This window comes from Physeter macrocephalus, chromosome 6 (genome assembly GCF_002837175.3).
Source record: "Physeter macrocephalus isolate SW-GA chromosome 6, ASM283717v5, whole genome shotgun sequence".
Taxonomy (NCBI): Eukaryota; Metazoa; Chordata; class Mammalia; order Artiodactyla; family Physeteridae; genus Physeter; species Physeter macrocephalus.
In genome coordinates this window covers 51,717,013-51,729,221 of record NC_041219.1, presented here as the reverse complement: position 1 = coordinate 51,729,221, position 12,209 = coordinate 51,717,013, and the positions used below count along the sequence as shown (strand labels likewise).

The 12,209-nt window shown below is 55.3% G+C and overlaps 2 protein-coding genes across 2 annotated transcripts in view; one reads left to right on the top strand and one right to left on the bottom strand.

The window, feature by feature from the left end:
• Positions 1 to 9,087, top strand: part of LOC112065888 (uncharacterized) — a gene marked incomplete at its 5' end in the record, with an annotated part of 11,490 nt that extends 2,403 nt beyond the window's left edge. The window contains 4 exons of the mRNA XM_024127257.1: positions 17 to 270; positions 7,052 to 7,205; positions 8,045 to 8,168; positions 8,919 to 9,087. Of these exons, the coding sequence (XP_023983025.1) occupies positions 17 to 270; positions 7,052 to 7,205; positions 8,045 to 8,168; positions 8,919 to 9,087 (701 nt within the window). The remainder of the gene's footprint in view (positions 1 to 16; positions 271 to 7,051; positions 7,206 to 8,044; positions 8,169 to 8,918) is intronic.
• The window catches only part of LOC102975242 (zinc finger BED domain-containing protein 4), a 475,711-nt gene that overhangs the window by 117,251 nt on the left and 346,251 nt on the right, over positions 1 to 12,209 (bottom strand). The window lies entirely within an intron of this gene.

The window sequence follows — 12,209 nt, the reverse complement described above, 5'->3', positions numbered from 1 at the left end:
CCATCCATCCACCCATCCATCCATCCACCCATCCATCCATCCATCCATCCATCCACCCATCCATCCATCCACCCATCCATCCATCCATCCATCCATCCACCCATCCATCCATCCACCCATCCATCCATCCATCCATCCATCCACCCATCCATCCATCCACCCATCCATCCATCCATCCATCCATCCACCCATCCATCCATCCACCCATCCATCCATCCATCCATCCATCCACCCATCCATCCATCCACCCATCCATCCATCCATCCATCCATCCACCCATCCATCCATCCACCCATCCATCCACCCATCCATCCATCCAGCCACACGTCTAAGAAGCTCAATAAACTCCAAGCACGTGAAGAAAGTGACACCAGGTACATTGCTTAAAACAAGTGCTAAGAGAAAATCCTAAATGCAGGCAGAGGAACAAAGATAAAAACGACAGCCGGTTTAGCCTCAGAAACAATGCAAGCCAGGAGATGGTGGGTCAACATTGTTAAAGTATTGGAATAAAATACTGGAAATGAGAACTCTACAGTGAAAATATCTTTCAAAATTGAAGGCAAAATAAAGACTCCCAGACGTACAAAGCTGAGAGAATTTTTCACCAGAAGACGCAAAGCAGCAGTGTGGTCTGCTTATTTTGCTTCTGCTGGGGCTCAGACCAGGATCTTGGTGTCCAGCTGTGGCCAGTTGGAGACAGAGGGGCACGCTGGCCTACGGTGACCCTCCTCTGGGCCACACAGAGCCTGGCTGGTCAGAAATAAGGCCCCTTCTTGGGGGAGCCAAGCTGGATAGGGAGGATCCTTAGAGCGTCCATTCTCTGACCCCCATCCTGACACTGGCAGACCATGAGGTCCGCCTGAGGTGCCCGCTGTCTGGATTGACCCTCCCCCCACCAGGGCCACCAGGCTTGTTGGCTGGCTGCTGCCTCCTGGTCATGTCCCTCCCGTCTTCCCGAATACCCAGCCGTCCACCACCCAGGACCCAGGCAGCCAGCTGGTCCTAACATTCCCTGCATCTTAGCTGCCTTCATGTGTGCCAGGCATGCTCCGTGCCTGTGCTTTCCGGGTTCTGGGGGTGATCTGGGGTGCAAGCCAGTTGGCCACCTCTGGGCCATGGGCACCGTGTGGAGCCCCTCCGCGCCCCAGGGGCAGCCCTTTCAGGTTCAGAGGTTGTGGCTTCATCTGAGGACTTGGTCTCGATTCTCCTTATTCTCAGTGTGAAACCCACCAGGTGAGCTTTGGGGCGAGCTGAGGAGCGCTTGAGTGCCTGAGTCCCACCTGCTCCTCCAAGGGGCTCTTGCCAACTCAGCTACGGGGTCTGTGTTTGTGCCTGGCCCGCGTGGGGTACGCACGGTCCGGGGTGGTGAGACAGGAGGACGTCCGGCATGGCTCCTTGGGCACCAGCTTTTTGGACAGTTTCCTTCTGGAGCCCTGCTCGCCACCCAATCATCACTAGCTGCTGGTCGGAAGCCAATGCCACCTGTCAGGCTAAAAGCCCAAAGGTGCAACATTCACATTTAAAAGAGTCTAATAAGACCCTGGCTCTCAGGCCTTCCAAGACATAGGCTGAATCTGTGGATCTTAATCTCCGAGGACGTGGTGAAATTTGCATCTCTTCCAGTTCACGCCTGTCAGCCCTGCTCCATCACCAGGTGCGGCCTCAGCAGGGGCCCCGGGAGGCGCACCTGCCCAGTAGCTCACTTGTCCCCAGGAAAACGCTTTGAAGGGACTTAAAAAAAACGTGTCTGACTCCATTTTAAATTAAAGCCCAACCGGTGGTCCCCATCCAGCTTTGTAGACAAGCCTTTGTTTCGGTTTCTCGACAGCTGTACAGCGACCACAGGTACATAACGGTGCTCGACTGTCCTTGTCTGAAAACTTAAATTGCCACCTTCAAACACGCTGTGATTCTAAACGATCCAACCGTGCTGGGGGGCGGCCTGAGGGAAGCTGGGGGGCTCAGCAGGCGTGTGGGGGGTGAGCCTTCCCCCAGCCCACTCGAGGCCACATGACGTCATGGGGGTCCTTCTGAGTCCTGTGGCCGGGCCCGTTGGTGGGGGTCCTCTAGGGCCAGGAGGAGCCTCAGCCTTGCGGGACATCTGCAGCCCAGCTCCCTCTCCGCTCTGTCCCCCGGTCCCCTGGGGCCTCCTGGTGGTCCGTGCAGCCTTCAGAAGCCACCCCCTGAGGACTCTCTGTGCAGCTGCTCCCGGGGCCCAGGACAGCCCAGGACTCCTGGAGGACCGGCCCTTCGAGGGCACTCCTGCCCCACTGCCATCTGCATTCCGCAGACACATATTAATCACCTACTGTGTGAACAGGGCAGAGCGTCTCTGAGCTCTGTGTAGGCCTTCCTGCGATCTGAGAATGTTATTCTGTTGCAAGGGCTGTCTACCGTCCCATGTGGGTTTCCTGGAACACACGGTAAAATTGCTCAGGGTCTATTTATAAGGAGGATTTTCTTAATTGCAATGCATATGCAGTGATTTTTATTAATAAAAATAAATTTTGCTTAAAAGCAAGAAGATACATTAAACAATATTTAGACTCTTGAATTTATGTGAAGTAGCTGATCTAAAAATAAATGAGAGAAGAAAGTCGGGGTGAATCCTTCAGGGAGGACAGCGTTTTCCCAAGTGGAAAGTTGGGGCGGCCCTCTGCGCCTGGACCCCTCACGTGGGCTGCACGCACACCACGTGGGCCCTTCTCCTCCCCGGGTCCCTACAGCTTGATCTGACCTAGTGGCCACCTGACCAGGGATCATATCACCTGCTTTCTAGCACGGCTCCCTCCGGGTCTGCTCCGGCCTCTCAGGCCTGGGGAGGGAAGGGGCCCAGAGGCTGTCCAGAGCGGCACTGCCCTCGTCCTTGCTAGGGGCCTCGCTAGGACCTGGGGGCCTTCACAGGAGGCTTGGGTGGGGGGCCTCGTGTTCAGCAGGACGTGGAGGTGTCTGGTGCCCATGGCCCTGCCCAAGGAGGATCCAAGACCTCTCCCTTCCAGCCCCTTGGCCTGGGGGTCTCCCAGGCATCCCAGGCTCCTCCCTGCACGCCCAGTCCTTGAGCCTGGGGTCCCGTTCTTCTGGATCTGCCCTGTGCCCGCCAGGTTCGGGGGTACAGCAGGGAGGCCACTGTGGGCCGGCTGCAGACTGGGCCCCCAGGCCCCTGGGACAGCGTGGCGGGCAGCGGGCATTTTCCGCAGCGTCTAAGGCGTCGGTGTTGATTCTCTCGGCCGCTGCCCTGGCGGAGGGGCCCCTGTCTGCGGGGTCCCCGGGTCCCCCGTTGCCGGGTGTCCCCAGCCCTTTCCCTCCGCTGGCGTCATTCCCCATGTGGCCACCGGGTGGCAGGAGCGCTCTTTGCTGGCCGGGCACCCGGTGCTGTGACCAGCCCGGTGCTGTGACCAACCTCAGCCCAAGACTGTTCCTGTGAACCCAGAGTTTGGGAGAAAAGCGTAGAATGCATAACAGGAAAAGTTTCAATAATAATTTTGGGCAGCATTTGGACGTTCCCTTGGATTTTGAAGTGGTGCCCCTTGTTAATGAACGGCGTGTTCAGGCGCAGGAGGGCGGGACCTGGGGCGTCCGGGGCTCCGGGCGGGGGTGCCTCACGGGCTCCGTGGGGTCTTCTCACCCGGGGTCCCCCACCCAGGGGCGGGGAGGGCGTTCCGTGCGTGATTTCTGATCACCCAGGGTGGGCGGGACGCTGTGGACCCGGGAGAGTCCCCGCGCTGGCCCGGTGGGCGGGGCCCAGACCCCAGGGTCGGGGGCCGGCAGGCGGGGCTGCAGAGACCCTGCGGGGCGGTTGGGGGACACTGGCGGCGGGTGAGTCCTCTGGCCCCCAGGCCCCATCTGTGGAGCACACCGAGTCGGGCTGAGAAGGCGCGGATGCAGGGCTGACGGCACAGGGCTCCCTGCCCTGGACCCGGGCGGCAGGGGGCTGACAGCCGGCCCCTCACCACAGCCCCTGGGAAGCCCCCTGCCCCCCCAGAGCAACTTCGGGGCCCAGGGGAGGGGGTCACTACCTGGGTGACGGCTTCTCCCCTCCCCTCCCCCCAGTCTGGGCCCCCCAAGGGTGGCACCCCGGTGCTGCCCCCCCTCCTCCCCCCCGGCACAGGACTCAGGGCACAGCTCCGAGCAGGGCCGTCCCCTGTGCTCGACGGTGACCGCGGGAGGCTGGCGTGGCGTGGCTTGGGGACGGGGGCTGGCGTGGAGGGGCTCACACCGGCGTCGCCCCGAAGGCGGGCGGTGCAGTGCGCTAGTGAAGATGGGGGCTCAGATGCCCTCGTTCAACATGGTAACGAAACAAGGGCGCAAGATGCTGTCTTGTTCATCTTCTCCTTTGAAGGCGCCTCTGCAGCCCGGTCACTCTTTAGTGGCGGATGAAACCGCGGTGACCTGTGTTTCCCAGACGAGGACGACAGAGCTCCGGGGCTAGAAGTGAGCTTCACTTGGATGACGGGGCAGAGGGGACGAGGGCGGGCGCGAGGCCTGCGCAGGAGGCTGGAGGGCGTGGCCAGGGGCAGAGGCCCAGCTCTTTGTCTCTGTCCCTGTGAGGCTACCAGGGCCTCTGGGGGCAGGCGGGCCCAGCAAGGAGCAGGCCACGGAGGTGGGGGGCGGCCCTGGGTCAGCAGAGGCAGGAGGAGGCCCGAGGGACCCTCTCTGGAGCCCCTGGAGGGGCGCAGCCCAGCCCGCACCCTGATCTCGGACTCCAGCTCCGGGACTGTGGCATGGCCGGCCGCGCCGTCTCGAGCCCCTTCCCCGTTTGTGTGTCGTCCCAGCAACCCCAGGAAGCCCCTCAGACCCTGAGCCCCTCGTGAGCGAGCCACGGGCCCTGCACCCCTCACGGCCACGCGGGGCGGGAAGCGGGGCCCAGACTCGGCCCGCTCGCAGCCTGTTCCCCTCAGGGCTTCGGCCTCCACCGTCCGCCTCCCACCGGCCTGGGCCCCGCGCAGGGTCCGTCCGGCTCCGGGTACAGGGGGTTCCTGGCCGAGTGCCTGTGATTCCTCCCCCATCGGGCGGGGGGCGATGCCAGGTGACACATGACTGTGGTCACAGGCTCTGTCCTTGAGGATAACAAGGCCTGGGGCTGCCCCCCATGACCCCTCCCCCGCGGAGCCCAGACGTGGCCCCGGAACACCTGTGTGTGCCCCCTCGGGCCCGCCCTGGTTCCCTCCCACCTGGCGCTGGGCCCCCCTCCGTCCGCTCCTCCATCCCCACCCCCGCGCTTTCTCAGGCCTCGTCAGAGGGTGCCTCGGTGCCGAAACTCCTCCCTTCTGGGGGTTCCTGGCTCTGACCACCCCCGCCCCCGGAACTGCTTCTATCCCAGACCCTCTGTCCCGTTAACTGTTTGTTCTCCCCCTGCTGCTGCTTGGCCGGAAGTGACCTTGCTGAGGTGGAGGACAAGCTGTGCTGGCCTGAGCTGGTCCCAGGGGCCCGGGCCCCCCTGTCCGGGAAGGGCTCTGAGAGCTCCGGGCGCCCTGGCCTTCCCTTGGGCTCCTCCCCTGGGTGCTGGGGGCAGGCCCGGCCCTCCTGGCCCACCTCCCATGGTGGGGGAACCATCCCCCCAGGGCTTTGCTGGGCCAGTCCGGGTGCCCCGGTGCCATGGGGGCTGCAGGACGGGGGCGCACTGGCAGGGCTGCCAGGACGTCACGTGTCTGGGGTCCAGGGCTGCTTATTCCCGGCAAACTGCCGAAGAAACCGGCATGTGGGAAGGAGGGACGGAGGAGGCGTCCTGGCCTCGCGCGCTCAGCCCTCCGTGCTCCTGCGGAGCCCTTCGGGTGGCCCTGCGTCCGGAAGGTGTTGTGTCGCCCTCCGCGCCTCCGGCACCGGCTCTGGGTGGGTCGTGGGCCTGTGCGGGGTTGCGGGGGGGGGGGGGTGACTTTTTGCCCCGGTGTCCCTGACCCCTGGGCAGCCTGTCCTGGAGAAGCGCCAGCGAAGGGCAGAGCCCAAGGCCTCGGGGGTGTCTGGTCCAACTTCAGACGCAGCGCAGGGCCCCTGGGCCCTCCGGAGCACGGCCGGGGTTGGGGGCTCTGGCCTCCTGGGACAGCGCTGCCTGGCGGGGCCTGAACGGCAGCTGAAAACCTGCCTTCCGGGCTCAGCTTGGCCCCAGAGGGAGTGCCCTGCTCCCTCGGCCTTTGCCCTCCCTGCCACGGGCTGGGTTTATGACGCCTAGAAAACCTACGTGCCTCTATGTACACGCACAGGCCTGTTTCCTATCCCCACCACAAGCTCGATAACCTGGTCACAGCCCTTTAGCCTCGCCCAGGCACTGTGCATCCGCTGACCTTGGCTGACCTTGGCTTGGGGCCACAGCTGGGGCCTCTCTTCCTCCTGCGATCACACCCCCATCAGCCCAGCTGCTCAGGCCACAGGCCCCGGGGTCTTCACAGCTCCCTGAGCAGCACTGCTCACTAGGCCGGCTCCAAACCACCCAGAAACAGCTCCTTCCCCGCTGCTAGCTACCTCCCAGCTCAAGTGACACTCTGGCGCCCTCCCCGCATCCGTCCTGTCCGTGCAGGACACTCGAGGGGCCTCCCCTCTGCGTAAGTCCTCTGAGACCGCACGCTGCCTGGGACCCTGGCGTTCAGGCCCCGTGGCTGGCCCTTGACCCCCACCCGATCCATCTCTGCCTCTCCCTCCCCGTCAGGCCTCGCTGGCCTGCACGTGGGCCCAGTGGGTTCCACTGGTGTATTTCTTCTGTGTCTCCTGTCCTTGGACGGGGTTCCCGGGCTCTCGGCATGGCTAGCTCTCACTGTTCAGACCTCCGCTTGGATTTCGCCCAGAGCGCTTTGTTACACGGCTTTCTTTTCTTCTTTTTGGTTTTATTAACATAGATATACGTTCTTTTTTAAAATATTCTTTTCCACGATGGTTTATCCCAGGAGACTGGCTCTAGTCCCCTGTGCTGTACAGTAGGACCTTGCACCTCTATGTCTCGTTACACGACTTTCTTCAGCTCTCTTCCTGCACAGAGGTTATCCCGTTTCCTTGTACGGGGACTTTGAGCTCCAGGAGGGCTGGACGCCGTCCCTCTGGTTTCCTGCTGCATCCGCAGGACTTAGAATGGCCCGGGCACCAGGTGGTCTTGGATACATGGCAACTCTTAGTGAAGACGTTCTTCCTGCAGACCCCAGAAGACACCCGCCAGCCAGACACCAAACCCAGGCCGCCCCCGGGACCCTCCTGGCAGCAGCTGGGTGCGGTCAGAGGTGGGTGGAGGACAGCGTGAGGGCTGCAGACAGACTGGCAGTCAGTGTTCAGGACGTGTGGGCGGGGCTAGGGTGAGTTCTGGACGGGCAGATGTGGCCCTGGTGCCCTGCTCTCTCCGCACAGCCACCCTGCCTCTTTTAGAAAGGAAGAGAAGTCAGTCATTTACACAATAGTATGAATTTATCACCAGTGATAATCTTACATTTCCATAAAAAAGTTAATGAAATATTTCAGTTATATAGAAAAACAGAGAAAATAATCTAATAGACTCACACGTCCACCACCCAGCTCGGCAGGTGTTAATGCTTCGTCACGTTGCATCACTTGCCCGCTGCTTCACTTTGATGGAGGTGAGCATTAGAGGCAAGGCCATGGCCCGGCCCTTCCTCAGCTGGTTTCTCCTGCGGTAGCTGCTCTCCCGAATGTTTGCCCTGCTGCCGTGGGGATCAGTCCGTCAACAATACATGATGTCGTTTTGGGGGCTATAAACATTTGCATAAATGGGATCATATCGTGCGATTCCTTTCTCACCTTTTCCCCTACTCAGCATGACGTTTTGGGATTCATTCATGTTAATAAGTGCGTCTCTAGTTGATCCATTTAACTGCTGCACGGAAGAGTGGGCTGGTTTACACACTCACTCCTGTGCTGAGCTGATTTACACCTCCAGCCTCGGCTCCCGGCTGCCTGCGCCCTTGGGGGCTTCTCCTCAGAGGTGGCTGGCACTTTCCCCAGCATTTCTAGGAATTTGAATTTGGAGCTGGGTGTGGCATCCTGTCTACCATCTCACCAGAGTGGGAACTCTCCATCTGACCCTCCAATGTGAAATTTGTTCCAGAATGTTCTAGCTTGAAGGACTTTGCATTGCACTCACCAGATTACGGGAGCTCTGATAAGCTCTGGGAAGATGCAGGCAAGTATCTGGAGGGGGGCTTGCAACCGGTCCACTCGCAGAAGTCGAGGTCAGCCTGGCTTCCTGGAGGAGCTTGAGGCAGCAGCTTGGCCTCGGTAAGTAAATACGGGTTAAGTTATTGGACGGAGATAACCCACCGTCCAAGAGCGAGAGGGTGAGGGTCTGACGGGAGGAGGTGGGGAGGGCTGAGGGGGGAGGCTGTGGGTGGAGCTTGGAAGGACCCAGTGGGGCGTGAGGACAAAGGGGTGCTGAGGACCCCACATTCCTGACGTGGTCCACTTGGTGGGTGGAGGAGGCTTTACAGACAGCGAGCCTGGGCAGAGAGTTATTTGGGGGTTTACATGGACTTTAAAGAACCAAAGGGTAGGGTGTCCAAGAGGCAGCTACGTGTACAGGCGGGTGGTCTGGGCTAGAGACAGGCATTCAAAACGTGACGATAATAGGAGTTCCACTTCCAAGGTGGGAGTTCAAGGACCTCCACAGACTCATAGACTGCCCCCCAGCAAAGCAAGAAAAGCTTGCAAAAACTACTTAAAAAAACCGCTTAAAGTCTCTTGAAATTGTCCTCAGGGCCTACAGCAAATGAAGAAATATTTATTCAAGAAAATTTACTAAGACTTGGTAAGAATTCCAAGAGCTGTGGCATCTGAGCCGTGACTGCCTCTCTTTCTCCCCCCGCCAGCTCAGTCTGATGGAAGCCCCACTCCAGGCAGGTAAAGCCATTCTACCCTAACCCTCCCCCCAGCCCCCAAATGTTACAGCATCTCACCAGCCCCCTAGCATTCCTCACCCACTCCAGGTCCAAGAGGTCCTGCTCTGCATTCCTGGTGAGAGTGGCCTGGAGGTCGGAGGCCCCCTTCCCCCCTCAGGCGGAGGCTCTACCCAGGTGTGGTGGGCTGACCCCCGGGGACCTGACCACCCTGGCCCCAGCTCTTTATCAAGCAGAGATTCCCGACCAGGAGAAGTAAGCCTGACGACCGCAGGCCACGCCTTGCCCAGAGTGGTGGCTCAGAGACTCTGTCCAGGGGGAGAGGTGGTCCCTAGAGAAGAAGGCACCGAAGGCTCCCCTAAGGAACCTACTTCATTGGAAACAGAGTCTGTGGAAGTTCAAGCCTCTGGAAAAAAGCAACAGCTCTTCTTAATTAACAGCACTTGCTAACCCATGGAACACTAGAAAGAACCACGGAAATATACAGCTGAGAAGAGCCCCTCTGGGCCAGAGCAAACCTCAAAGACTGGCCTGGATTTAGCTGGATTACCTGCTGAGTAACTTATGTTCCAGCAGTGAAAATAGCAGAACATCAGCTGGTGATCAGTGGAGCCGAACAGGCTGGGTGTGATGCCAAATGAGGCAGAAGCCTGACGGAGAGACAGGGAAAGACGCAGCAGGCGGGAGCCTGTCATCCAGGTGACCGCACGTCCCCAAGGCTGAGCCACCTGACAGTGACACCAAAGGCTTCACCCGGTGGGAAACAGACTTCACTAAAGTAACCCAGCCTGCCCATCTGAAAATCAATAGAATAAAAGACAGAAAACACATGATCATCTCAATAGATGAAGAAGAACATGTGGCAAAATTCAAACCCCTTCATGATAAAAACAGTTAAACTAGGAATGAAGGGGAAGTCCTTCAACCTGGTAAAGGCGTCTATGGAAAAGGCAGAGTTTGTGTAACACCTGATGGTGAGAGACTGAATGCTTTCCCCTAAGACCAGGAACAAGACAGGGATGTCCACTCATAGCCTTTCCAACATCACACTGGAGGTTCTAGCCAGGGCATTGGGAAAAGAAAAAAGAAAAGAAAAGAAAAGAAAGGCATCAGTATTGGACAGGAAGAAGTAAAAGTATTACCATTTGCTGATGACATGATTTTGTATATGAAAATTCAAGGACTCTACTGAAAACTATTGGGGCCCATAAACAAGTTCAGAAAGTTTGCAGGTTACAAGATTCATATACAAAAATAAATTGTATTTCTATACAGTAGCACCGAGCAAACTGAAAATGAAATTAGGAAAACGATTACACTTAACAATAGCAGCAAAATAATAAAATACTTAGGAATAAGTTTAACAAAAGAAGAGCAAACTTGCCCTCTGAAAACTACAAAACATTGTTGAAAGAAATTCAATTAGATCTAAAGAAATGGAAAGAAACCCATGTTCACGGATCAGAAGATTTAATATTGTTAAGATGGCAATACTCCCCAAATGGATCTCCAGATTAATTGTTATCCCGATCAAAATCTAAGCTGACTTCTTTGTAGAAATAGGAAAGTCTTTCTAAAATTCATACGGAATCTCAGGGGACTCAGAATAGGGTAAACCAATCTTGAAAAAAGAAGAACGAAGTTGGAGGACGCATACGTCTTGATTTCAAAACTTACTACGAAGCTGCAGTAATGAAGACAGTGTGGTACTGCCATAAGGATAGACACATAGATCAGTGGAGTAGAATAGAAAGCCTCCAAATAAAACCTTACCCTGGAAGTCAACTGATTTTTGACGAGGGTGCTAAGACCATTCGTTTTGGGGGAAAAGAATAGTTTTTTCAACTAATAGGGTTGGAACACCTGGATATGCACATGCAAAAGAATAAATTTGGATCCCTACCTCAGACTATATACAAAAGTTAAATCAAAATGGATCAAGGATCCAGTTGTAAGAGCTAAAACTATAAAACTCTTAGAAGGAAACAGGTATAAATCATCATGACCTTGGATTAGGTAACGGTTTCTTAACTCTGACACCAAAAGCACAAGCAACAGAGGAAAAAATAAATAAGTTGGACTTCATCAAAACTGAAAAATTTGGGCATCGAAGGACACTCTCAATAAAATGAAAAGACAACCCAGAGAATTAGAGAAAATGTTTGCAAATCATATATCTGCTAATGATTTGTATCTAGAATATATAAGAATTACAAAAGGTACCATTACAACTCAATAATAAATGATAAATTTAATTGACAAATGAGCAAAGGATCCGAAAGACATTTCTCCAAAGAAGATATATAAATGGCCAATAAGTACATGAAAAGATGCTCAACATCGTTAGTCATCAGGAAAATGCAAATCAAAACTACAAATAGATACCACCTCATACCCAATAGGACGGATAGCATCTAAAGGACAGATGATTACAGTTGTTGATGAGGATGTGGTGAAGTTGGAACTCTCATGCATCGCTGGTCAGAATGACAAATGGTGCAGCCACTTTGGAAAACAGTTTAGCAGTTCCTCAAATGGTTAAATGTAGAGCTACCAGATGACTCTACTCCTGGGTATATATCCAAGAGAAGTGGAAACATATGTCCACACAAACACTTGTACATAAATGTTGATAGCAGCATTGTGTGTAATAGCCAAAAATTGGAAACAATCTAAATGTCTGTCAAAGGTGAAATAAACAAAATGTGGAGTATCCATATAATGGAATATTATTCAACCGTAAACAGTAATGAAATATTGACACAGGCTGCAATATGGATGAACCTTGAAAATAATATGCTAAGTGAAAGAAGCCAGTCTCAAAGGACCATGTGTTGTATGATTCCATTTATATGAACTGTCCAGAGTAGACACATCGATAGAGATAGAAAGTAGATCACTGGTTGCCAGGGGCTGGGGGAGTGGGGCTTTGGGGGTGATAAAAATACTCTAAAATCGATGGTGGTGGTAGATGCGGAATTCCATAAATACACTAAAAGGCATTGAATTGTACGCTTTAAATGGGTGAGTTGAATAATATGTGAATTTTATTTCAATAAAGCCATTATATATAAAAAATGGTAACTATAAAAAAGCTCCTTTATCCAACCACCCCGCTGGGAGGCGGGGCAGGAGGGCACAGATCCGAAGGGGACTCAGACTCTGGGCCCCGGAGATTAAAGGCAGTGCTGACGTCCACGGGAGCCACGCACGTACCATCTTTCCTGCGCGCGAGCCAAGTTATCATTTTTATGGAGTTGCTTTTCCAATTAGGGCCATATTTATAATTAGTTTGGAAGCCATTAAATGTCTTATTACTCTTCTTCTTTTAGGTCAAAATTCTCTGCTAATTACTAGCCATAATTTTAAAGACAGAAGGGC